The sequence below is a fragment of the Lissotriton vulgaris genome, chromosome 2_1, assembly GCF_964263255.1.
Source record: "Lissotriton vulgaris chromosome 2_1, aLisVul1.2, whole genome shotgun sequence".
NCBI classification, from domain to species: domain Eukaryota; kingdom Metazoa; phylum Chordata; class Amphibia; order Caudata; family Salamandridae; genus Lissotriton; species Lissotriton vulgaris.
The window spans coordinates 1,470,542,495-1,470,569,367 of record NC_141687.1 but is presented as its reverse complement, the minus strand read 5'-3'; the positions used below and the strand labels follow the sequence as shown (position 1 = coordinate 1,470,569,367).

Below are 26,873 nucleotides of genomic sequence, written 5' to 3'. Positions count from 1 at the left end.
CATGTTTCATGCCTTCGTTGGTCCAAAGGATCCCTGGCGTTTCTTTAGGACCCAAAAAAATGATAATGTGAAGCACGATAGTGAAAAGTGAGAGAGGGGTAACATTAGCTCTCTGAATGATCTAGGGGGAGGTTGTGAGAGTCGCTACTAAGTCCTAAGAAGTTTAAGTCGTGGCTAAAGACCTCGCCCAAGAGATCAAGACCTAAAACGAGATAAAATAAGGAAACAAAAACAACATAGGGCATGCTATAGTGCTGTTGTTGAAAGATCATGTCATCCTGCTACTGTTTAGAGAAGGAGCGTGTTTAATTAAAACCAAATAAAGAAGAAAGAGACATGACTCAAAGGTACATAAATCAGCATTGTGATTCCCGTGAGTGGGCACACAATGATCGCAGGCACCGCGACAAACCAGCACGAGCAGCTCCATGCACAACTCTGACTGGTCAGTCGCACGCCCACATCCAGCGGGCGTGCGACTGACCACACAGATCTCAGTCTGCTAAAGTGTGTCTTGCTCTGATCGCATTGAGATAAAAAACATATCATCTGTAGTTGTGGCCCCAGCCCGGTCATCATGTATAAGTATATGCGGTGGAGTCTAAAATGATGACAATGCGGGCCGTGCCACATTAGACGTCCGAACATGCTGATGTACAAAGGATCGTTATCCAAGTCTTTATAGACTGCATGTTTAACTGGCTTACCTAAGAGGAGCCCTAATGGTGCTCCATGAGCTTATGGCACAGGGGCCCATACCCTATTGGGCTGCAAAGGGGCAGAGAAAGAAGAAATGCAGAGGCTAATATACTTCTTGCCCTACTGCATCAATGAGATACATACATTCTTCACTTACTTGATGAAAGAAGTCTCGCTGCGCTGCCTTGCGGTCCATACTCACATTCCAAATTGGGTGCCGGCTCACGATACCTGCCCCGTCCTGGCGCCTGCTCGAACGTAAAAGTGATTGTTCCCAGGGCCAGCATATATACCGATCTGTGTGGTAGGTAGAGGGAGGTGCAGTCTTCCGGTAAGCGGACTCATGTGTCGGCTTACTGCGGCTGCGTGAGTGTGTAGTGTTGGCAGTTGGCCCCCAAGGGGACCTGGGGATTGAAGAGGAATTAATTCCCCAAATTAAAACGCGTCACAGGGCGTGTTTACACACATATCACCTCAGGCCCTGCCCCCTACCTTCACCACTGTGCAAATGCGCCCGTGGCGTGTTTTAAGTTGGGGGATTAAATCCCCTTGAATCTTGAGGTCCCCTGGCGGCCAATTAACCCACCAGGTACCTCCAGTAAGCGTAACAGAGCTGTGTTGCAGAGAGGTGTAAAAAGGGGTGTGGCCACAGAACACCTCTCTGCAACACAGCCCCCTAGCGCATACTGGAGGTTCCTGGTGGGCTAGTTGGCCCCCAGGGACCCCCAGTATTAAAGGGAATTTGTTCCCCCTCTGCAAACGCGCTAGGGGACGTGTTTGCAGAGTGGTGCAAGGAAGGGGCAGGGCCTAGGGACAATCGAGTCTTTAAAAAAATATATATATATATTTTTGGCCCTGGGGGTCCTTGTGGGACCCCCTGAGCAGGCCTAGGGGGTCAGGGTGTGCCCCCTTTTCACACATAATTCAATGACTTCCTCAGCCTCGCTTCTACCGAGGCACAAAATGGCTGCCAACAGTTCCTGATTTCGAATGTTTACAACTGCTTGACAGCCAATTAGAATTGAGCGCGTGATCAGGATGGTGCGCTCATCCTACGAGGCCAATCCTCACACAATCCGCGGATCCTCCGCGCCCATAGATATATAAATGACTTTAACCATAATTAACTACTGAACAGATTGACACCAGATATGCCAAATGCACAAGTCGGAACTGAGGACTATATCCCTGCCAATTTTTTGTGTAATTCCGGTCAGCCATTCTAAAGGTCCTATGGGAAATTGCATGGGGAAAACACGTTTTGGGACCCCCCTTTTTTCTCAGTCCCCACTTCACCATCACCCCCAAACTTTCAGGTAAGGAACGGAACTGAGCTGGCCAAAAGTTTTGACAATTTCAAGAAGATTCATCAATCGACGCCAAAGTTATTGCCACTAGAATGTTGTGGATTGCCTATGGATAATAGGTCCTAACAATAAATATCTACTGACGACCGCCAGTAGGTAATATCCAAGATACCGAATCCTTACAACCCCATGCTGCAGAGCCAGAAAATGGAACGGACACCAGTTTTTCTTCCTGCAATATATTTATTCAGTGGATTCCGCCATGATGCATTTCAGCCTCTAGAGGCCTTGATCACATGAGGTACTTGTGTACTTGTGATAGTGCATCAAAACAATAGAAAACAGACTATCCGTCTGTTTTTCCACAGCAGTGTTCATGCCAATTATACAATTGATTTAATTGTACATATATTTATATCATTACAGTTTATATACTGTTATGTACATGGAAAAAGGAAAATAAACTGCTTAATACATCATTTTCAAATTTCTCCACAAAATCCAAACAGATAAATCCTCAGACATTCGTGGGTAGGTATTCAGAGAGCAGATTCTAATTCTCATGGCATAATGCATTGTTTATTAGAGCATCCATAAACTCAAATCTTTCTTTTTTTTTGTCAAAGGTATTTTTATTAGGAAAACAGGAAGACAGAAATAACAGAAGAGAGAAAGGATGGAGTCACAGGAAATGCAAAAAAGTGCCCTCGCAGGGGCCAACTCAATATGGCCAAGCAGCAACAATAGTGATGAAGGATCATACAGCGTCATCGTTCAGGGCAAGATAAGGCACAAAAGTCCGCCGGGAACAGCATCCAACCCCCCGGGGAGTCCCGGAGGGGCAAAAACCCTTACTGGCACCGGGCAAAGCTGTCCAAGTCAGAGGCTTATTCGACCAAGTCCATTTGCGCCTCCCAGCGACCTGGCCGTGAGGAAGACAGTGCGGCAAGGCTGAACATGGAAAAACAAAAAAAACCCATCCCCCTCTAGAAGAAAAACTAACCAAACCCCCCCAGAGGCTCCAATTTCCCAGCCACTTCCCTCCCCCCAGTGGTGGCAGCCTAGCAGCAGGCATTCGTTCACGCAGACTTCACACCTGAAACAGATGTAAGGCACGTGTGGTGGGTGGGCAGACCGCCGACGGCAACCCTCGAGAGAGAAAGCGGACCAGTGGGCCCCATCTGAAAGTAAAGTTCTTAAAGTCATTTCTGAAAATGTCCGCCATACGTTCCACACTCAACAACTTCCACAACCTAGCGAACCAAAGGGAAAGAGCAGGGGCCTCCTTCTTCTTCCATGCTGCTGCCAAGGTCAACTTGGCCGCACCTACGCAGAGCCAAAGGATGTGTTTGTCTGCCCTGGTCTGGTGCTCCAAAAGCGGGTCCCGAAGGCCCAGGAGCACAAAGTCTTTGGAGTCTGGAATCGGGTAGCCCAGGATTTCCCTGATATGAGACAGTATCTCCTCCCAATAGGGGCGTATCACGGGGCAGTCCCACCAGATATGGCGAAAGTCCCCAAGGATACCACAGCCCCGCCAACACCTGTCTGATGCAGAAGGGAAAATCTTTTTCAACCGGGACGGGTATAGATACCAATCTAGCATAGTCTTCATACGGGCCTCTCGAAGATCAATAGAATGGTTAAAGCTGTGTAGATCACGCCAGAGGTGAGACCACTCCTCGTCGGAGATATCCCGCCCCAGGCGTTCCTCCCACAAACCCATGTATCTAGGGCGAGGCGAGATAGCAGTGGTCAATAGCAAATCATAGAGGAATGAAATCACCCCCTTCATGGATGATGTACGAGTGATATAAGATTCAAAATCCGTGGGAGGCCTCGTCGCAGCATCCCGTACCTCAGGTGACATTGCCCAATGAAGCAGCTGGGCGTGTCGGTAGCGCTCAGTAGGTGGCACCCCATAGTCCCGCATGCAATTATGGAAGGTGAGCGGCTCAAAACCATGGAACAAATGTGTGAGTGCGTGGCAACCCCCCGCCCTCCACCCATCAAAGGGCCCCTCAACAAGAGCTGGCGGAAACGCTGGGTTAAAGTGAATAGGTGTGAATAGGTTCTCCGACTCCATTTGGGTCCATTCGGCCAGCACCCGAAGCTGCGCCGCTTTATAGTAAAGAAGCATGTCTGGAAGGCCAGCCCCGCCCTTCCTCAATGGCCGGCGCAGTGTAAGAAAGGAGAGTCTAGCACGGCCTCCCTGCCAGATGTAGCGCAGAATCATAGATTTAAGACGCCGGAAACCCCCCCCCCTCCAAGGTAATAGGGAGGGCCGGGAACAGGTAAAGGAGCTTGGGGAGCATCGTCATCTTGACGGCATGCACTCATCCCAGCCAAGAGATAAACATGCGCTTCCAGCGATTAAGATCGGCCTGTATCTGGGACAGCAGAGGGGGGAAGTTGGCCGCATACAGGGTAGTGACGGACGAGGTCAGCCGGACCCCAAGATATTGTATGGAGGAGCTAGACCATGACAGGGGCGTGAGCGGCCGGATGCGAGCCACCTCAGTGGGCGGCAGCGTGAGATTAAGAATATAAGATTTACCAGGATTGACCCGAAAACCCGCCACAGTTTCGAACTGGGAGAGTACGTCCTGCACACGCGGAAGGGAAATCCCCGGGTCAGCTAGTGACAATAGGACGTCGTCAGCAAAAAGAGATATTTTGTGCTGTTCCCCCGAAAATGGGAGACCAACAATATCCGGGTCTTCCCGCACCCGAAGGGCGAGAGGCTCGATGCTGAGTGCAAAAAGTAGAGGAGACAGGGGGCAGCCCTGCCTCGTACCCCGGGAATGTGCAAAAAAGGGTGAAACATGACCATTCACCATAACCCTCGAGCGCGGACCATGGTAATTGGCCCGAAGCATATCTATGAACTTGGGGGAAAAACTGAAGGCCTGCAAGGTACTAAAGAGGAAGTTCCAATCCACCTGATCGAAAGCCTTCTCAGCATCGAGGCCTACCAGAACTGCTGGGATCTTAAAGCGATTAGCTTTCTCGATCAGATGGATCAGCCGTCTAGTGTTATCATGGGTCTGGCGACCCTTTATGAAGCCTGATTGATCGGGGTGGATGAGGGCAGGCATGAGGTCCTGGAGCCGGGCAGCTAAGATAGAGGAGTACAGTTTAGCATCTACGTTCAACAGGGCAATGGGCCGGTACGATTCGCATTTAGAGAGGTCTTTCCCCGCTTTAGGAATGATCGAGATCATAGCTTCCGCCATAGTGCCCGTAGTGTGGCCCGCCTCCCTCATGCTGTTGAAAAGAGTCACCAAATGATCCCCCAACTCGGAAGCAAACGTCTGATAGAAGGAGGCCGTGAAGCCGTCCGGGCCCGGAGCCTTCTGTGGTTTGAGGGACCGAATGGCGGTCAGCACCTCCTCCCTAGTGAAGGGGGCCTACAACAGTTCGTTCCATTCCTTGGAAACCTGTGGAAGCGACAGAGTCTCCAAGTATTCTCGCTGAGCGGCCGGCGCCAGGTGGTCTTCCGAGTATAGGGCATCATAAAAGTCGCCGAAAAGCTCGGCTTTAACCGCATCCCTATGTTCCACGACGCCGGAAGGCGTACGAATGCCACCCACATATTCCCGTTCACGTTTATCGCGGAGCTGCCGTGCCAGATGTCTCCCCACCTTGTTGCCCTGAGCATAAGAGAGGCGCCGTAAGCGCAAGAAGGTATATTCAGCCCGATTATTATAGTGCGCCCTGAGCTTCCCCCGCACCGCAGCAAGAGGGCGAAAGGTCTTTCGAGAAGGATTCTGCTAATGCGCAGTTGACAGTGTCTCCAGTTCCGCCTCCAACGCCTCCCTCTCCTGGCGCCTAAGCCTGTTCAGGGCGGAGTTCAACGCAATGCACGTGCCCCGCGTCGTCGCATTGAAGGCGTCCCATTGGGTGAAGACCGAGGTGTCACCAGTCTTGTTAATCTCGAAAAACTCACCAATGGCTACCCTAAGCTTTTTGCAGGATTCCTCATCTCGCGTAAGGGATGCAGGGAAATACCATTTGCGGTGAGGGGACGACTCCGGGGCCCAGATCAAGCATGTCGCCAGAAGGCTATGATCGGAGACCAAGAGTGGAAATATTTTGCTGTCCCGCAAGTCACCCTGCAAAGATTGATGCAAAAAATGTGATCAAGGCGGGAATAAGTGTGGTGGACATGGGAGTAGAACGTGTAATCCCTAGTGCGGGGGTGGAGGGAACGCCAGCTATCAGTAAGGCCCAGACTGATCAAAGTATCACGCAGTTCAGGGGAAAAGAGACCCGCCTCCGTCCTCTGCTGATGTGAACAATCGAGACTTTTGTCCCAAACCAAGTTAAAATCCCCCATCACTATCAATGCTCCCTCCCCAAAATCCCCCACCACCCTCAGAAAGGCCTCAAGGAACCCATTTTGGCCCGCATTCGGCGCATAGACAACCACCCACGTGCAAAGCTTACCCATGAGCATCCCCTTCACCATCAGCCACCGCCCTTCCTTGTCCCCCCGCACCCCCACAGGTTGAAATTGAAGTGTGGAGCGGAACAAAAGCGCCACTCCCCGGTGCTTATTAGTGGCAGAGGATTTGTAAATCAGGGGATATTGCCTGTGCTTAAGTCTAGATTCATCTTTACGGGCCAAATGAGTCTCCTGCAGGCCCACCACATCTAACTGATGATCAAGAATATACTTCCACACTTTCTGGCGCTTTTGAGGAGAATTAAGGCCTTTAACATTCCAGGAGCCTATTGTAACAGGTAACATCGAGTCAAGTACCTCCCCCCACCGCTCCAATCAGTGCACCCCATAAGCCAGAACCGAACATACCACAGTCGTACCACATCCCCAGCCACCACCACCGGGTCCCTTCCCAAACAACCCTCCCACATTCAAAAGGAGCCTCAGAAATAGAACACAAAAAAGAAAAAGTCAGAACTAGAAAGAGAACAATGAAAGTCGGACATGACCTTAAGGGTCGGGGGTAGAAGACCCTGGTAATGCCCCCCTCGAGTTCAGGGTTGGGGTAACCCTCCAGTGGAGTACTGTCCCACAGAGTACCTGAGATGGTAGAGCCCCCCCGGCCCCCATGGGCCGCCGTCGAGGGAGCCAAGGCCGCTGAGGAGCTGTCCACTCGGCTCGACTCAGTCACCAGGGCTAGCGAGGCAAAAACTTCTCCCCTTTCACTCTGGCTCGCCGATGGTGTCGGACCCTCTGCTACACCGTGTCGGCCCACTCTCTGCCATGCTGGGGAGCGGGAACGGCGACGTCTTCTTGGGGAGGCACTGGCGCCCGCCGACGCGGCTGCTTCCTCCATGCCCAACAGCTCCCTGGCGGCTGCTAGGGATCTCACTTGCACCAGCCTGTTTTGCCACCTGAAAATGAGCCGAAAGGGGTGACCCCAGGAGTAGGACACCCCGTGCTCCCTCAGAAAGGCCGTGATTGGGCGGAAGTCCCGTCTTTTTTGCAAGGTGGAAGCCGCCAGATCCTGAAAAAGCTGAGGGCTGTATCCACGAAAAAGCAAGTTATTTGTGTCTCTCGCCTTCCGCAGGATTGTCTCCTTTAGTTGAAAATCGTGGATGCAAACCAAAATGTCGGGAGGTGGCGAGCGCGCACCACGTGGCAGGCCTACCCGATGTACTCTGTCCACCCGGACCTCCGTGCAATCGTCCTCTGCCAGAATTTGCAGAAACAGAGCTTTTACGTACTCCCGCAGATTCCCACCGTCTCCGTCCCAGGGCACCGCTCGGATCCGAATGTTATTACGGCGGGATCGGTTTTCCAAATCCTCGCAATGGGTCTGAAGATCCAAATTCTGCTCGCGCAGCTGGAGCAAGTCCTGCTGTAGTTGATGGACATCCCCACTGAGGCCCGAATCGTGGTCCTCCAGGGTCGCCACCCGTTCGCCGATGCCGTCCACGTCTCGGCGGACCTCACGGAGATCGGAAGCCAATTGCGATTTCAGTTCCGTTATATCGTCCTTGATGGAGGAAAAAAGCTCAATCAGGAAGGCCTTCATGACCAGGCCCTCAGTATCGTCCTTGGCCGGTGACTTGCTGGGGCCGGGGGGCGATCCGGACGGCCCTTTACCAGGACCGTCCTTCCCCGGCTTATTCAAGCGAGATCTAGTCGACATGGTGCGACGCCTCAGCCTAGGTCCAGGCACCTTGCGACCTCCCAAAGCGTCCCGGACAGCAAGCTACGCTCCTCCACACCTCAGTTATCTCCGCTCCGTAGACCCGGGGGACCGAGGCGATCAGAAGGCAGCACTCGCCACGTCGCCTAAAGTCCTTTGGGTCGCTCCCAGGGCATAGAGGGTGAGAGGCAAGATGGCACCACCTCCCCTTCCTTCAGCCTTCTGCGCTGTCCAGCAGCCGCCAGACAAGTCGGCGCCTCTTCGTCACCTCCGCACCGTTGTCAATAACCAGATGGATCCCGGGATCTCAGGCAGGCTCGCTACTATCCCAGTAGGGGGGACCCGCAGAGCAAGCGCTTCACTCGTCAACTTGCTAGAGTTCAGGGTCCCCTCGTGCTAAGAGCCGATGCAACCCAGGCGAAGCTCCGTAGGCCGCTCCAGCACTCGTGCGTCACCACTCCAACACCTCGGCTAAGTCCGCCGTTTCAGGTCGTAGCTCGACGGGAGAAGAATCAAACTGATTCAGGACTCCTTAGCGACCCCAGGAGAGTTAAAGCCGGGGTTGATATCGCCCCAGTGCAGCTAAACAAAGCTATGAAAGGCTCGGGGTGCCGGAGGAGCTCGCAGGCACGTCTTACTCCGTCGCCATCTTGGCCATGCCCCCCAAATCTTTCTTTATAAACTCCATTACATCCCAAAAACATATCTCTATCATCATGGTACTATTACTATGCATCGACACCCCCATGTCGTAGGCAGTAGCCCATTTGAATGTATATACAAATATATAAATACATAAATATATAAATAAATAAATACATACATATAAGTCTCCACTCAAGCCTGATCCTTAAACTTTGTGCAAAATTCGCATTTAATCAGTGCAAAAAGACGCTTTTAAATAGTGCAAACTAACAAATGACATTGAACACATTACTGAACCTTCCCAAACTTGGGGCTAAAAAGAACCAGGCAATATTTTCCCTTAAGTCTGGTATTGCTTATACTCCATGTTGGATGTTCACATTGCTTGCCTTCATCTTATCCTTACACTACATAGTTCCTACTCCCATATGATCACCTTCATATGTTGTTTCTTGACTTTTGTGGATCTTATTAATCATCTATCAGATATAACTTGAAGATGAGCCAGGGAACAACTGCCGTTTCAAAACAATTATGAAGTGCCTAGTGCTGTAAAGTGCATATTAGTGGTGTCCCTTCAGTTAACCCTCAACCGATGGAACCTATATAAAAAACAAATTGTATAAAACCTGTGGTCAGCATAGGATCCGAGATCCCAGTTATCCTATGTGGCCAAAGTCGGAAACAACATAGTGGGTAAAGGAGGTCTGATAATACAAAGGATTACATCCTAAACAGGTTATTACATATTTCCAATCTGAAATGTAATAAAACCTAACTATATACAGCCAAAAAATGCTGATATGAAAAACTGGTGCAATCATTTTGATTCCCAAAATTCTAATATACAGAGATTAGTCTTAGAGCTATGTATGCAAGTCCTCTGTCGTGTTCAATTTGGACTTTTACAATCCAACTTCAAGATATGCTTGGTCTCCAAGCGCCTGAGAATTGCCTCCCTATTCCCACTGCTCTTGGGGCAGGGAACACAGTCAATAACAAAATATTTCAAATGTTGCAAGTCATTTGAATGTACTTCCCTAAAATGCCGTGCAACAGGATAGGACTTGTTTGAGTTGGTAATGGCCCTTGGGTGCTGGAGCACTCTCTTGTGAACTTGCAGCTTAGTGCTGTCCACATACTGTAGGCTACAAGAGCACTCCAGCACATGTATTACATATTCAGACTTGCAAGACAGCCACTTGTCAATAGTGCAAGGCCTGTCTTTGAATGGTGTGGAATATGATCTTTTATTAATTCCATATTTACAAGCTCTGCATGTCTGACACTTGAAAAACCCTTTCTGATTGGTTAACCAACTACTCTTAGATTTTATTTCTGGACTGTTATCCACCACCAGATCCCTTGTGCTGGGTGCCCTTCAATAAGTGACCGTGGGAGAGCAAGGTAAACTCTCCCCCAAAATAGGGTCACTTAAAATCAGATGCCAACTTTTCTTTAAAATTCTGTACAAGCTATCTTTCAGTCTGCTGTAGGTTAGAATGAGTCTTGGACTGTTATCTTTCTGTCCACTTTGGTTTGTGAGGATATCGGGGGAGTGCTCATTGTTCTCTTGTTTGTTTTCATTAGTAATTCAGTGCGGGACATTTTTTTAGCACGTTTTATAGCATCATCAACAATGTGCTCAGCATATCCCCTCTCACGGAATCTGTCCTTACATTGCTGCTGAGCTACCACCAAGTCCTCATCCCGACTACAGATTCTCCGAATCCGTAACATCTCCCCTTAGGGGATGCTGCACATTGTGTGCTTCGAGCGGAAACTCGATGAGTGTAGTATTGAGTTACCCGCTGTTATTTTGCGGTGTAACCTAGTTTCAAGTTTGTTATTGGGTACAAAAACCTCCACATCTAAAAACATAATAGGAATTTCACTAATATCATGGGTAAAAAGTAAATTTAAATCATTGACATTTAATTTAGCCACAAACTCATCTGCACTCCTTTTATCCCCATGCCAAACTATAAAAAGGTCATCGATGTAAAGAGAAGAATAGAGTTCAAAGCATTAACCATAGCACATAGGGTTTTGACAGAGAGAGGTCCCAAGTACCTCAAAGCTAGAGTACAGAAATACACCCAGACCAGATCCCTTAGATCCAACCATCAGAAACTTTAATCAGTTCCTCGCTATAAAAAAGGGGGTATCGGCGGGTGCTCGTTTACTGTAAAAACAGCTGCACTCTGGAACACCATGCCAATACACATCAGGAAAGCCAAGAAAGAGAGACTGTTCAGGAAAACTTTGAAAACCTGGCTGTTTAGCCTTCCATGAATTTTCTAGCTATCTCCTTCTGCTGCTGCTAGCGCTGGGACACCCCCGTTGGGGGCAGCAGTGCGCTCTATAAGTAGTAATAATAATAATAATAATGTATCAGACCCACTTAATCACATTTTTAGAAAAGTTTTCTGCAAATTCTGTTGCGAGGATCATGTACTCCCACCATCCCATATGTAAGCAGGCGTAGCTAGGGGAAAAGCTAGCCCCCATAGCTACGCCTCTTACTTGGTGGTAAACATTTTGGTCAAATATAAAATATTTGTTCTCCAAACATAATCTTGTTAAATCAAGGAGCATTTTGTTATGTGTATAGAACTCTATGGGCCTATTGCCAAGAAAATGGCTCAGAGCGCTTAAACCATCTGTCGTAATTGGCCTGGCCGCGTTAGCGATTAGCTGAACCTACACGTTGTCCTCCTTAACTTGGCTATATACGAAAACGCCATTTTGGATGTTGCGGCGGCCATCTTAGACCATAAGCGGCCGCGTGGCCGGCGTGCCCTTTAGTCCGTTGTCCGTTCCACTGACCACTCCAATCTGCCCAGCAACAGGCTATTTTTAGTACTGGTCAAGCCGCACATGCGCAGTTCTAGCTGACCAGTAAGCCCTCAGGAATGTGCGCCAAACTGACCAGCGGAGTTGTGCCCCCTCCAATGAGCTGGCAGTATTCCAAACATGACCATATATGTCTCTAAAATGTGTCCTTACTTGTGCCGCCTATCTTTTATTGTCCCAAAACTGTATATAAATCGGGGTCACACCGGTGTTCGGTGTGATACCTCTTGCATTACCGAAGGGTGTTGTTTGAGTGTACCACCACCCCATGGGGTCTTAATAAACTTGTTCTTTGCCTTTTACAGTTTCCGTGCCAACAGTTCTTGAGTGTAAGTGGGTTATCTTCGGAGCATGTAGGCCTTGGGAACCCTGATTACTTCAAATTGGCGACCACGAAGGGACTCATCGGCGACTCGGATGCCCGAAGGAGAGGTCGTGACGAAGGCTTGGAAACTCGCCATGGACGCGCGCTGCCACGAGTGACCCGAGTCTTGGCTGCCACGGTGTTTTTTCCTTTCCTTCCGATCTGACCTTCCAGGTGGCGCCGGTCTCCGACTGAGTTTTTGAGTGTCTGCGTTGCTGAGAAAGTGCCGTTTGGCTGATTTGGCTTACAAGACCTTGGCAGTTGGAATCTGGACATTTGAGAATTTGGGTAAGATTTGTGTTCGGTAAGGTAGTCTTTGGACGCTTACTGAAGTTCTATGATTTGTGATCGGTAAGGTAGTCCTCGGACGCTTGCCGAAGTCCTACGATCTACGTTTTGATTTGAGTTAGCTAACATTGTGATTTTGTGATCTTTGAACTTATATGTGTAGTGCACTTCACATAGGCAGGCATGTAGAGATGTTTCTCTAACTTTGTTTTTTTTCTTCTGAGCGGCACAATTGTGTGAAGTACTGTAAGTGCCATTTTGTACGGTGTCACGCTTTCGTGATACTTTTTGAACATGCCTGTTTTCAGCACACTCCGAGGGATGTGCTGTCTTGGAGAAGGTACCACAATTAGGTTAGCGGAAGCACAGCCGGCTCCCCCAGAGGGAACACCAAATCGTGAGATGTATATCAAATTAGGCCTTCCCCCTATTATGTACAGCAAATTATGGCATAAGTATACAAAGGCCGATCCCGAATTACAATGGCCTCTACATGGGTCGTTCGATTTACGAAAAGTACAGTTTGTGGAACAATGTTTGTTCCAACGCAGGTCTAGACAAAACATGTTTGACTGTGTGCGAATGTGGGAGAAAGCGGTGCGCGAGCGAATGAAGCGTGAAGTTGCCTTGGCGGACAAAGAGCAGCGCAAGGCTGCTCGGGATAAGGCTTTACAGCTTGGGGAAAAGGAGGCTCAGGAGAAGAAAGAGAGGGAGGAACGGGAACGTAAATTGCAGACGACTGGTCAATTTCCTATTCGCCGACCGCTTTATCCTGTCCTTAATAATGAAATTGATGATTTTTCATTGCTAGATCGATCACCGCCTCCGTACGTTTCGCCGACGGCACCAGCTGCAGATTCGGAGGACGATGGACAGGATAAGTCGGAACAGAAGGGGGTATCTGCTCTCAGATTTACTGCGGAGAGGTCCGCACATTTACGTAGTTGGGCTCGTAAAGTGAATAAGAAGTGCGTCTCTCAGGATCAGTCGCTTGCGGAGAAAAGGGCGTGTTCGGATCTTGAATTAATGTATTTTTTATCTAGTTTGGCAGATGAAGTTGTTGCTGCGTATCGTGAACTTTCTGTCACGTTAGAACCTAAATCGTTGTCAGTGTATCGTGAGAATTTGGTTAAAGGTGTATTTGATCTTGCAGATGTTGACGACCTATTCACGCAACTGATCCAGCTGCGAGACGAAACGACGAGATTGCGGGAGGAGCGGAAAAGGAGGCAAAAGGAGTCCGAATTGGAGAATACCGGGCAGGCTAAGGAGTGTTCTCTCCGTGGTTCAGATAAGAGTTCTGCGGTGCATGTTATGCCTATGCGTGAAGCTGCGCCCTTGTATGTTCCACCTAAAGGGGAAGGTACAGATGATGATAAATTATCAAAAGATGCGAAAGGGTATTTTGTATATAACTGGGTATACACGCCTTGGAATAGAGCAGATGTTATGGCATTGAAAAATTCTTTACCTGATCTTCGGAAAAATCCGGCGGCATTTTATGAGGGGGTGGAAGGGGCTATTTCGTCTTGTGTGATGACTCTTGTGGATATAGATTTGTTTTTTGGGCTAATTTTACCACCTGATATGTGGAGGCAAATTCGTAAAAATAATGATGAAACAATATTGGGGGGCACATGGAAAGAAATAAATGCTGCCGATTTAGATAGGGAACCGGCATGTAAGCCTTGTCAGTTAATTTTAGATCTTCCGGCGGCTATCTAGATTAAATTAAATATGCTTGTTCCCTCTAAAAAGATTGATTGGACCATGCTAACGTCGTGCAAGCAAAAATCCGATGAAACGGTTTCAGATTTCCTTACACGTTTTGAGGAGGCGTTCCATGATTACAGTGGTCAATCTTTAACAGACGATACGGGTCTGCATCTGTTTGTAGATAAGTATGTGGCTAATCTCCTACCGGAGATTGCGAAACGATTGAAGTCGAGTGAAAGTTCCGGGGCCACGGCGACCCCTGCGTCCTTGTTAACTATGGCTCAGTATTATGAGCGGCAGGAATTGGAGGCTAAAGAAAATGTTGAGAAAAAGGCGAAGGAATTGAAAACGAAGGTGATGTTGGCGCAGGTTCGGGGACCACAGGGTAGAGGGAATGATAGAGGTAGACTGGGTGGAGGAAATACGTCGTATGGTCGTACGGACATTGCGGAGGATCAGTGCGCTTATTGTAAGGAGTTTGGGCATTGGGCCGAAGATTGTCCGGTACTTCGTGAGCAGCGTAGTCAGCGTGGTCGAGGAGGTGGAAGGTCGAGAGGAGGTTATACGGGAGCGAGAGGTAGCGGAAGTGATCGTGGAAGGGTTGAGGAGAGGGGCCGTGGCCAGGATGAACGAAATACGTTTGATAGGCGGAATCAATATCAGATTTCGGAGGGAGAAAATGTGGAACACCAGGATTATGTGCATGCATAGGACTGCGTAGGATGGGGTAAGGAATCAGTTGAAGTGCCGGTAGATCAGCAGGGTCCATATGTAACAGCGGGTATTCTGGGTTCTACTGATCAATTCCTTGTGGACACAGGGGCTACACGTAGCGCTTTGTCGAAAAACTTGGTTCCGAGGGCTCCCCTGTCTGGCGAAATGATTACATGTGTAGGGTTTGATGGCACACCCTCCCCCAGCCCATTGTCCAAGCCCCTTGCACTATGTCTTGACAAATACTTTAGTTTTGGTCAATTCTTGTTATCGCCCCATACGCCAGACAATATCCTGGGTATTGACTTGCTTAAATATTTTCGGGCAACGATACGTTGCGCCCCTGAGGGAGTGCGGGTTATCCTGAATGACAATTATCCTGACCCAGATAGGTTTTACGCCATCTTAGATGTTCCAGCTTTGGCCTCTCTACCGCATACGTTATGGGCGACCTCAGATACGGATGTGGGAGAGATGCGTATTCCACCAATACACATTACTGTTAAGGAGGGGGCCCCTCTACCACGAGTGCCACAATATAAGATCTCGAGAGAAGGTGAAATTGCATTGACACGTATTGTTCAGGATTTGATTTCTGCAGGGGTTGTGGAGGAGGTCCCTTATAATGTTTGCAACAGTCCTATTCTTCCGATCCTTAAGAGAGACACTGACGGCAAAATCTATCGCTTTATTATTGATCTGCGAGAGATCAACAAAATTGTCATTCCCCAATACCCGGTGGTGTCCGATATTACGACCTTGCTTACCCTGGTTCCACCAACGGCCACCACGTTTAGCGTCATTGACTTAAAGAATGCGTTCTTTTCCATCCCTGTTCATCCTGATAGCAGATACCTGTTTGGCTTTACGCTAAATAATAAATCGTATAGATTTTGTCGTGTTCCCCAAGGTTATACTGAAAGCCCTAGCATCTACAGCCAGGCTTTGAAAAGGCAGCTGGATTCTTTTAAACTGCAGTCTGGCGTTGCTCTCATCCAGTACGTGGATGACCTTCTGCTTGCTGCTGACTCTTATGCACAATGTGAACAAAGTACACTTGCGTTGCTTTCCTTTTGGCACAGAACAATCATAAGGTCTCGAAGAAAAAGCTTCTATATTGTGGACCCCAGGTGACCTACCTCGGTCATCTGTTGTCTAAGGAGGGGCGTGCATTAACATCTGATCGAATTCAAGCAATTTTAGATACACCAGTCCCCCACACGCAGAGAGATGTACGTGCCTTCATAGGGTTGACGTCTTTTTGTAGACAATGGATCATGGGGTTTTCACATATCATAAAACCTTTGCTAGCGCTACTGTCCAAAGCTACACCAATGCCCCCTGAGTGGACAGATGAATGTCAGAAGGCTTTTGAACAGTTGAGGCAGGCCCTTTGTTCCGCACCCGTGTTAGGCACACCAGACTACACGAAACTTTTCACATTGTACGTGCACGAGAATGATGGGTGCGCGTTGTCAGTGTTGGTGCAATTACACGGGGATAAGCAGAGCCCATGTGCATACTTCTCTGCCATTTTGGATCCTGTAGCACGAGGGTTGCCTGGGTGTTTTCGAGCGGTAGCAGCAACAGCAGTGGCCATACGACAGAGTGAGGGAATAGTGTTATCCCACAAACTGTTGGTGTTAGTTCCTCACGCAGTAGATGTCCTGCTAAACCAAACAAAGACCCAATACCTTACGAGTGCACGGCTAACAGGATATGAGCTGACACTTTTGGCGCCACATATTACACTGAAAAGATGCGCTACTTTGAACCCTGCCACTTTATTGCCCTATCCGGCCGAGGAGGGTCAGGAAGAAAAACATCATGATTGTGTTTTCCTGACCGAGGAACAGACAAAGGGTCGTGTCGATTTACAGGATGTCCCACTTCCAGATGTGGATGGGGAACTGTGGGTTGATGGATCGTGTGTAAGGCTGCCAGATGGTACGACTTCCGCAGCCTATGCGATCACGACACTTAAGACAGTGGCAGAGACAGCTAGGATACCACAAAAATCGGCTCAGGCAGCAGAGCTGATAGCCTTAACAAGAGCCTGCGAATTGAGTACTGGTCTATGTGTGAACATATACACGGACAGCCGGTACGCCTTCGGAGTGGCACATGACTTCGGGCTGCTCTGGAGAGAACGTGGGTTTTTGACATCACATGGAGAGCACATTATGCACGGAGAGCTAGTGCGTGATCTCCTAAATGCGCTGCTTGGCCCAAAGAAAGTAGCGATAGTGAAGTGCAGTGCCCACAAAAAGATCACGGATAAAGTGGGCCAAGGAAATGCCTTTGCAGACAGCATAGCAAGACAAACGGCTATGTCCCGAACTAGCTCCCCCATGTACGTGATACAATCGCAGGCTGAGCGATGGAGTGATGCTAGAGCAGAAATATTGGATATTCAAAAGTCAGCTTCTGAATCTGAACTTGCGGCATGGGCAGCAGATGGGGTACTAGATGATGAGGGTTGTTGGCGAAGCAAAGACATGGAGAAGTGGAAATTGCCTGCGGCTTACTTGCAGACGATGGTCCAGATGACACATGGACTGGCCCATGTCGGAGCTCTTGCAATCACTCAGCTTTTAACACGAGTTTGGGAACATCCTGAGATTGCTAACACTGCGAAGAGAGTAGTGCAGACCTGCCTGGTTTGTTTACAGCACAATCCTGGAAAGGGGACCCATACTCCGAAAGGAGGGTTCGTTCCACCTTCTGCACCATTTGAGGTACTCCAAATGGATTACATCCAACTCGAGCGCTAAAACAACCTGAAGTACGTCTTAGTGGTGGTATGTGCTTTTAGCAAATGGGTTGAGGCCTTCCCCACGAAAGACAATACGGCTTTGACAACAGCTAAGGTGTTGCTTAAGGAATTCTTTCCTCGCTTTGGAGTTTGTAAATTTCTGTGGAGCGATAATGGGCCTCATTTTGTTGGAAAGATTGTGGAATATGTACTGAAGGGATTAGGGATTCAGCAGAAGTTCCACGCTGTATTCCACCCTCAGTCAGCAGGTCTGGTCGAGCGGTACAATGCTACGTTGAAGCTTAAACTGGCCAAAATCGTGGCGTCTACATCGTTGAAGTGGCCAGACGCTTTGCCGCTAGCACTACTCTCTCTTAGATCAGTACCCCATTCACGAACTGGCCTTACGCCCTATGAGGTGGTGTTTGGGCACCCCATGAATATCTGGGGGGTGCCTAAGCCGCGACTAATACATGATGTGCCTTGTGTTATGATGAGCGACTATTTGGCACGATTAACAAGTGATTTACTCTCTATTCATCAACAGGTTCGAGAAGCGCTCCCTGACAACTCTACTGGAGAGGGCCATGATCTCCGCCCTGGTGACCACGTGATGATTCGGTCGTTTGAGAGAGCAAGCAGTCTGGAGCCCAGGTGGAAGGGCCCCGAACAGGTCCTCCTTGTAACCCGAACCGCTGTACGAGTGACTAACAGGAAGCGGTGGGTGCATTCGACACACTGCCGCCGTGTCTCTCCGGATCTGGTGACTCCTGCTGTGCTGACCGACTACAAAGAGATCTTGGATAAAGAAAAGAGCCCAGCTGCGACGTCGGCTGAAGTAGAGGGAGCCTTCCCGGACCACGCTGTTGCCGGACGAGAGCGCTACAACTTACGCCCTCGATAAGAAGATTTTTGTTTTTATGACTGGTTGGTTACCGCTCCAGGTTTGTGAAACGGAAACCGGGAATTCCAAGGGGGGGGGGGTCAGTTCTGCCAGTGTAGCGACACCCGTCTTGGCCCGGAGAAGAAAACAACGGCTACCTCGGAGTTCAGCACCGTATTTTTCTTTTTTAGGTATACACGCACGTGTATTTGAGACTTTGCACGAACATTTCTGAACTATGGCATCAACAACATCACGAGATAAAAAAGTATTGGGTGCCTTTCTTTTTGTTCTGACTATTGTGGTGATAGCTGTCATAGCCTGGGTAGTCGAACTTGTGGTGCCTGTACGTGAACATTTGCTGCCGACTACCCCGGCTCCGTCTGAACATTTTCACTTTACACTGCCCTTTCATGAAGAACGTCATAGGCAAACGTATCTAAATAACAGCTTCATTCAGATCCTTCACCACACACATAACATGACCAATACCTCAAACTGTTGGGTGTGTGGGATGTTGCCAGGGCACCAAAAGAGAGGGGGCACCCCACTTATTCCACTCCCGTTTTCACATAATGGATCATGCAACGCCTGGTACACCCTCCTCTTTACTTTGAGATGGCCAACCAAAGGGGGGGTGCTTTTCCGTTTGAATAAAGTATGTCCCCATGACAAGGATGGGTTTCCATGGGCTGAGGGTACTCGATTTGAATGGGAAGAGTACAGGCCCGATAACGTGTCTGCCCCACGTGTGTACAGCAACCAGAGGAATATTAATGTATCTAGTGCACATGTCATAAATGTCATTGCCACAAAAGCCGATTTATGTATCAGAAATAAGGGTTCGATTGCAGTGGGGAAAAGCGAATGTAATACTACTCTCACTTTTGATAGCCCGAATGGCATTTCATTTGTTGCATCACGGAATACGTATTTTATTTGTGGAACGAAGGGTTACCATCAGCTTCCATTGGGGTGGTTGGGCACGTGCTATGTATCGTTTGTACTACCTCCTGTATTCATTGCCCCACCAATGTATCACAATGATTACACGTTATACCATGACTTCGTCTTGAATAGGGTTAAGCGAACTGTTGTTCTGGATGGCATCGATCAGACCGACACTGCTTTGCAACAGTATGTGGACTTTAATTTGGGACTATTCTCCTTTGTGGGGGCTGCACTGAACAGCCGGAAAATAAGACGACTGACACGTGTTGTTGAGGCTGTAGCGAATGACACTGCCATTGCCCTGGGAAACATCACCGAGGAACTACAGATTTCTAGGATCGTTACGCTTCAAAACAGGATGGTATTGGATGTCGTTTTGGCTGATCGTGGGGGGGCATGTAGAATTATCGGAAGCAGCTGTTGTGTATATATTCCGGACAATTCTCCATCTGTTTATGATGCCATCTCCAAGCTTCACAAGATTGCAGCTGAAATACACCCGGACAATGGAACTTGGACACTTTCGGGATGGTTCTGGTCCATGCTTGCTACTTGGGGCTGGAAACTGTTGACGATTTTGTGTATGATTGTGGGAGCAATGTTTTTCATATGCCTATGTATTCAATGTGGCCCAGCTTTATGTTCCATGTGCTTATCAGCCTGTATACCATCAAGACGAGCTCTTGCTCATGACAAATTGATGCTTCATAAGGAGGTAACACAAATCATGTTAATAGACATCGAGGACGAACATCCTGATTATGTTCACTATGAGGTAGATTCAGCTAAACGCTAAAAGGGTCGTCTGTCGTAATTGGCCTGGCCGCGTTAGCGATTAGCTGAACCTACACGTTGTCCTCCTTAACTTGGCTATATACGAAAACGCCATTTTGGAAGTTGCGGCGGCCATCTTAGACCATAAGCGGCCTCGTGGCCGGCGTGCCCTTTAGTCCGTTGTCCGTTCCACTGACCACTCCAATCTGCCCAGCAACAGGCTATTTTTAGTACTGGTCAAGCCGCACATGCGCAGTTCTAGCTGACCAGTAAGCCCTCAGGAATGTGCGCCAAACTGACCAGCGGAGTTGTGCCCCCTCCAATGAGCTGGCAGTATTCCAAACATGACCATATATGTCTCTAAAATGTGTCCTTACTTGTGCCGCCTATCTTTTATTGTCCCAAAACTGTATATAAATCGGGGTCACACCGGTGTTCGGTGTGATACCTCTTGCATTACCGAAGGGTGTTGTTTGAGTGTACCACCACCCCATGGGGTCTTAATAAACTTGTTCTTTGCCTTTTACAGTTTCCGTGCCAACAGTTCTTGAGTGTAAGTGGGTTATCTTCGGAGCATGTAGGCCTTGGGAACCCTGATTACTTCAAATCTTCATGTCTGATTGATGTATAAAGGTTAGAAACATCCAATGCCAACAGTAAAAATTCACTATTCCATTTAAAACCATGAATTTGCTTTAAAAAAATCTGTTGTATCTCAAACATATGATGGAAGTTTTTTTACATGCTCCTGTAAAAAAGAGTCTACATACACCGAAATATTCTCCAACAAGCCCTGCTTGGCTGAAATTATTGGTCTCCCTGGCGGGCAGGCAATGTTCTATGTACCTTAGGTACCAAATACATGATAGGTAAAACAGGGTAATCATTCTTTAAATACTTAAATTCATCCCGATGTAAAAGGCCCATGCTCTTCCAAACCAACAGTTTTGTACTGCTTTTGTTACTTGGCGATTGCTAATCCTGTAGCACTCCCCGTCCATTAGTTGGCGTGAAGCTTCCTCCTGATACAATTTGAGAGGCCATATGACTACTTTATTGCCCTTATCTGCGACATGGACTACTATAGAATCATTGTCCCTCAATTTATTGATTAGTTGATTGTATTGCCCCTAATGTTTATTTCTTCTGACTGCCATTTCCTTTTCAATTTTGAAATTCAAATTCTTTACTCCTGTCATGACAATTTTGTGAAAAGTGTCTACCGACTCTTTAGGCATCATTGGAACAAATTTGAATTTTGGTTTAAATCCTGTATTGGGAATGGCATTGGTCACAATTTATTCCTTTTCCAACATTCTTTGGGTGAACACCTGCTCATCTGGGCCACAGTCTTATTCTAAAGCACATAAATTGCGCGAAGTGTTCGTATCCGATGCCGAAAGATTGCATTGCAGATTACTAGGGGCTGCCAATGTTTCTGTTTTTTTGGTTCTCACATGATGGTACTTTTGCAGCTTCAGCTTCCTAATAAAACTATAAATGTCCGCTCTGGTCTGTGGGTAATTGAAGTTAGTTTCCAGGCAGAAGGAGAGTCCCAAGGCCAGAAGTTGTTTCTCAGCCTTACCCAACACCATTTCGGAAAGATTAATAACGGTGTTGGCATTATGCATTTGTGTTTGCTGTTTTATTTGCGCCTTCACCCCCTGTTGTTTGGTTTGGAAGTTTTTGGTCTGGCGCCTGCATCTCCGTCTTTCTTTTCGTTTGACATTTCTGGGCATGTTTTGGGCTTTTGATTTGTGTTTCTGGGACGTAAAGTTTGACTCCTCTACTCCCATAAAAAAAACACCTCTTCTACCAGTGTGTGTTTCCGTGCATTAAACCCTCTTGGGTTGCCTTCTGTCTCGGATTCAGTTTCAACGGATGAACTTAGATCAGACATTGAAGCTGCTGTTGTTGATAACCCACTTCTCGGGCCTACCCTTGCTCCTTCTCCTTTTTGGTCATCATATCTCTTGTAATTGGATTTGGCCGCATCATACTTGCAAGCAAATGTAAATATTTGACCCTGGTCATAATCATTTTTATCGCGTTGAAACTTATATGTTTTGCACTTTTTTATAATGTCCTCGTCTTTTTTAAGTCATATAGTCATATCCTCTCTTAGTTTGGTATTCAATTCATTGCCCTCTATGGGCCTTATCGTAACATTTAGTTGGTCGATTTGAGTCTGTAAGTCAAGTCTATCAATCTCTGCATAGTCAATCAAAATGTTAATCAATCTTTTGGAGGAAACCAAATTACACCCCCCCCAATCACGGAGCATATTCGGATTGTCATAGCTCGGAGCAAGCATAATCCTCAAACCACGGGGGACCCTACCCACCTCCAAGTACTTGGATAGGGATCGGTGCTCCCACCACTTTGCTTGTTTCTAGCGCATCAGTTTTTCAAGTTTCCTGTATAGTTCCCTTAAGTTCGGAGTGCCACTGCTATCGCTAAGGCTTGGTTTATCAATGTGCGCAGTTGCTCCTTCCACATACATTTAATCTGCAGCCTCCTCTCTCCCCTGTAGTACATCGGCCGCCATGCTGCACACTTATTTGGCACAAACAGGGATTCTCCGTGCTGTTTGTAGCCTGGCACACCTCTCACCCGACACTAATGGCCTTGTGCGTCCGCCTTGGAATCCGCGTCCTCCGACCCAGGTTCCACTGCTGCTCTGCACTCGTAGAAGCTGTTCCCGCCATCGGGGGCTGTGTAACTTTCTCCTCCCAGAGATCCTTTACTTCCGTTTTTTCACCGGCATCGGCTTTCCGTCTCACAGCCCTGCTCGGGAGGGGGTCCGTTACGTCCGAGAAAAGTCGCCTCGGACCAAATTTCCAAGATAATGAATCCTTACAACTCCATGTTGCAGAGCCAGATAACGGATCGGACACCAGTTTTTCCTCGTGCAATATATTTATTCAGTGCATTCCGCCATGACGCGTTTCAGCCCCTAGAGGCCTTGATCACATGACGTACTTGTGTTTCCTCTCTTATTTAAAGTGATACTGCATCAAAACAATAGAAAACAGACTATCCGTCTGTTTTTTTCACAGCAGTGTTAATGCCAGTTATACAATTGATTTCATTGTACATATATTTATATCATTACAGTTTAAATACTTTTATGTACATAGAAAAAGGAAAATAAACTGCTGAATACATAATTTTCAGATTTCTCCACAAAATCCAAACAGATAAATCCTCAGACATTCGTGGATAGGTATTATGAGCGGATTCTAATTCTCATTCTACATTATTTCCTATGGGGTTCCATTTTAAGTCCCTGTCCCCATTATATTTCATGGGAGGCTGTTCTAGTACTAGTGGTTGGCTATGTGTGGTGCTGGACTTACTCCGAGGTCATGGGGAAGTCTCCGCACTCAGGGTAGAATTATCATTCCCCCACGACTGCGCGACCTTCGCCACGAGTGCGGAGGCCTTTTGTAAATCAGGCCCCCAATTAAGTTCCAGGATTCAGTTTCACCAACGGTTCTTTGATGAACTTAGCCTAGGAAGAAAAACAAATCTTATGGTGTTTAATTTGCAGCACATTTGTACCAGTTTTTATTTAAACAAAGTTGGGGTGTAATTTGAGTTTTAGTATCCAATGTTTTATACTGTGAATCTTCGTTCCTTTCTTCTTACATCTTTCTTTCTATCACTTTTTCTATCTGTTTTGTTTCTTTCCTTCATTGTTTCTTCTTGCTTTCTTTCCTTGTTTGTTTCTTTTCTTCATTCTTCCTGCCTTCTTTTTACTTCCCTTCTTTCTTCTTCTTCTTTCTTTCTTCCATACTCTCTTTCTTTCTCTCCTGCCTTCTTTCTTTCTGTCTCTCTTGCCTTCTCGCTTTATTTCCTTCCTGCTTTTTTTGTTGCCTACTTTTATTTTTTCTTTCTGTTTTGCCTTCTTTCCCTATTCCTTCTCTTTTCTTTAATTTCTTTCTTTTTGTGCTTCATTCTTTAGCATCTTAATTTCTTGCCTTCTTTCCTTTTTCCATTTTTGGCATTCTGTCCTTCCTACTTTCTTTACTTATCTTTTTATCTTTTTCACTTCTTTCTGTTTTGATTTCTTTTTTTTCATTCTTTTGTTCTTAATGTCTTCCTTCTTTCTTCCTTTCATTCCTTTTTGCCTTCTTTCTTTCCTTCTTTCTTTTTGCCTTTCTTCGTTCTTTTTCTCCCCTTTTTCTTTTCTGCCGTTTTTCAATTTCTCGTTCCCTCTTTCTTTTTTGTCTCCTTTCCTTCTTTCTTTTATGCTTTGTTTATTTATTTATTTATTGCCCTTTTACATTATTCCCTTAATTCTTTCTTTCATTCCTTCCATTTTTCTATCATTTCCTCTTTCTGCATTTCTTTTTCCCTTCTTTATTTCTTTTTCCTTCTTTCTTTCTCTATTGCCTTCTTTCATTCTTTCCTTTCTTATTTCTTTTGTTCATTTCTTCCTCCTTGCCTTATTTATTTCCTTCTTTCCTCTCTTTCTTATTTGGTTTCTCTTTCCTTACCTTTTTTACATCTTCATTTCTTGCCTTCTTAACTTTTTTCTTTTTTGCTCCTTTCCTTTTTCTTTCCTTCTTTTTGCTGTCTCTCATTTGTTCTTTGTTATTACCTTCTTTCTTTGCTTTGCCTTCTTTCTTTCATTTTTTAAATTGTTTTCCTTCTTTCTTGCCTTTTTTTACTTTATTCTTTCGTTCTTTCTTTTTTGATTTTCTCTTTCCTTCTTTCTTTCTTTTTTGCCCTCTTTTTTCCTCTATCTTCTTTGCCTTCTATGTTTCTTTCTTTCTTGCCTTTTTTCTTCTTCTTTATTATTGCCTTCTTTCCTTCTGCTCTTTTTTTCTTCCTTCCCTTTTTGCCTCCCTTCCTTACTACCTTCATTCATTCCTTTTTTGCCATTTTCCTTCCTTTTTTGTCTGTTTTCCTTTCTTGTTTGTCTGCTTTCCTTCCTTTTTTCCTTCCCTTCTTTCCTCATGTCTTGCCTTCTTTCACAAAAGCGAGGCTAGCAGCCAGTTCCAGCAAATGTCCTTTTTAAGACCTTTTGGTTTTATTAAAAGTATGTATAGCATAGTTATTTATAGGAGTTTTCAGCTACACTTCATCCATTAGTCTCTGTTTGTGTCATTAACATTTTTCTTCCAACCACTTCAGCGTGTATCAAGGGGCACTGCTAGCCTACTTCACCCATTCACTGACTTCACTATGAATTACGGCATACCGCTCTTTTACAAGGAACGCATCCACACACAAAATAGTTCCCTTGAGTGCCAGGTGTACCGTGGTAATGTGTACTTTTCTTGAACAAGAAAAACACTTTTACCTTTAGCCATTTTTTCTTACCAAACTTAATGAGGTCCTGGCAGCTTCCTGAACAATAAAGTTTTGCAAAAACCATGACAAAGCAAAAGAACTGACAAAAGTCTGCCCTTCCTGCTAATACATCAAAATGTCTCACAACGCTACATGCTCAGAATTGTCATTGTACATCTGTACTTTCTTCCCACCTTGGCTGAAACAACCAGGAAATGTTTCTATTAGTTACAGAGTGAACTCAGTGTAATTTAACGCAGTACTGTGCTTTGTGTGTCATTAATAAGTGCATGTCCATTAACACCATAAAATTGTTACTGATAAAACACCAGTTTAGTTTACCTTCCATTAGCCATTGATCTTTAGATAAGTTACGTTTTTCTTCCGCCAGAAGCTCGAAGCATTGTTCCTTTTCTTGCCTCATGACATCTAGTAAACTACAATCCATTTGACCTGCTCCAATCTAAAACGTTCATAAAAAAAAAAAAATTACTTTCTGGATTTTACACTTTGCACATGCATAAATAAGCTGCATTTCAAAAACATAATACATTAGCATGTACCAATACTGAACCTTGGATAGGCCTAATATAAATTTATATGGAAAAAAAACAAGTTGTTCTGAAAACTTCTAAGAAAAATGTAATGATAATGTTTTTTCATCTTGATTCCTTTTGTATTTGCATTGATTGCCTCTCAGTGTGTAAATGTGTGATAATAAACAGCCAGTCTGTAGCCCTTATTCATTCATTGTTGAAGGGTCGGGTGCATCTCATTCAAAATATATAAGGCTTCCATTATGAGAAGTGATGCATCGCTGCGTGAAAACTGCAATGCGTCACTTCTCAGGCCGCCCTCCCTGCAACATGTTGGATGCGTCATATTTGATGTATGACGCATCAAATTGCAAGGAGTTACAGATACGTCAGTATTTCTGTAGGTGCAAAAGTGAAGCATTGCTGGCGTGTGTCACAAAAGTGACGCAATGGAAGCGCAAAACTGTTGCTAGGTCTCATAAATAAGGCCCAATTCAAGCGAAAAAAGTAAAATATTTAAAAGGCTTTTTAAAATGTGTTCATGTACATGTATCTTGATTGCATGCATAGCTTCTATGTACAGGTACACTAAACAGATTAATTATACATAATAACATAACCTATTTTCAAAATGTACTTTTTTGTGACATTTGACACTGCTCTTTTGCCATTTATAAGTGGTGTAAATAACAGGCGTCGTTAGTTCTCGGTTTATGGTGATTATGGACATTTTATTTTTGCATACTAAATTTATACATTAAGTAACCATCATGATAATTATATGTTTACAGTCACAGCAGACTGTACCATTGAAACGCCCCTGCCGTGTCTTTAGTGGTTTTGTCTACATACATATTTGATAGAGAGGGTCACTCAAATAGACCTCAGTAAATATTACAGTTCTAGGGTTGAATGTGTAGAACATCCAGATTCATAAAGACATTGGTGCCTACTGCAAAGGTACA

General features: G+C 46.3%; 1 protein-coding gene across 1 annotated transcript in view; it reads right to left on the bottom strand.

Annotated features, from left to right (window-relative positions):
• The window catches only part of SCTR (secretin receptor), a 497,060-nt gene that overhangs the window by 380,023 nt on the left and 90,164 nt on the right, over positions 1-26,873 (bottom strand). Inside the window, exon 2 of the mRNA XM_086957334.1 lies at positions 25,715-25,835. Coding sequence (XP_086813460.1) covers positions 25,715-25,835 — 121 coding nt within the window. The remainder of the gene's footprint in view (positions 1-25,714; positions 25,836-26,873) is intronic.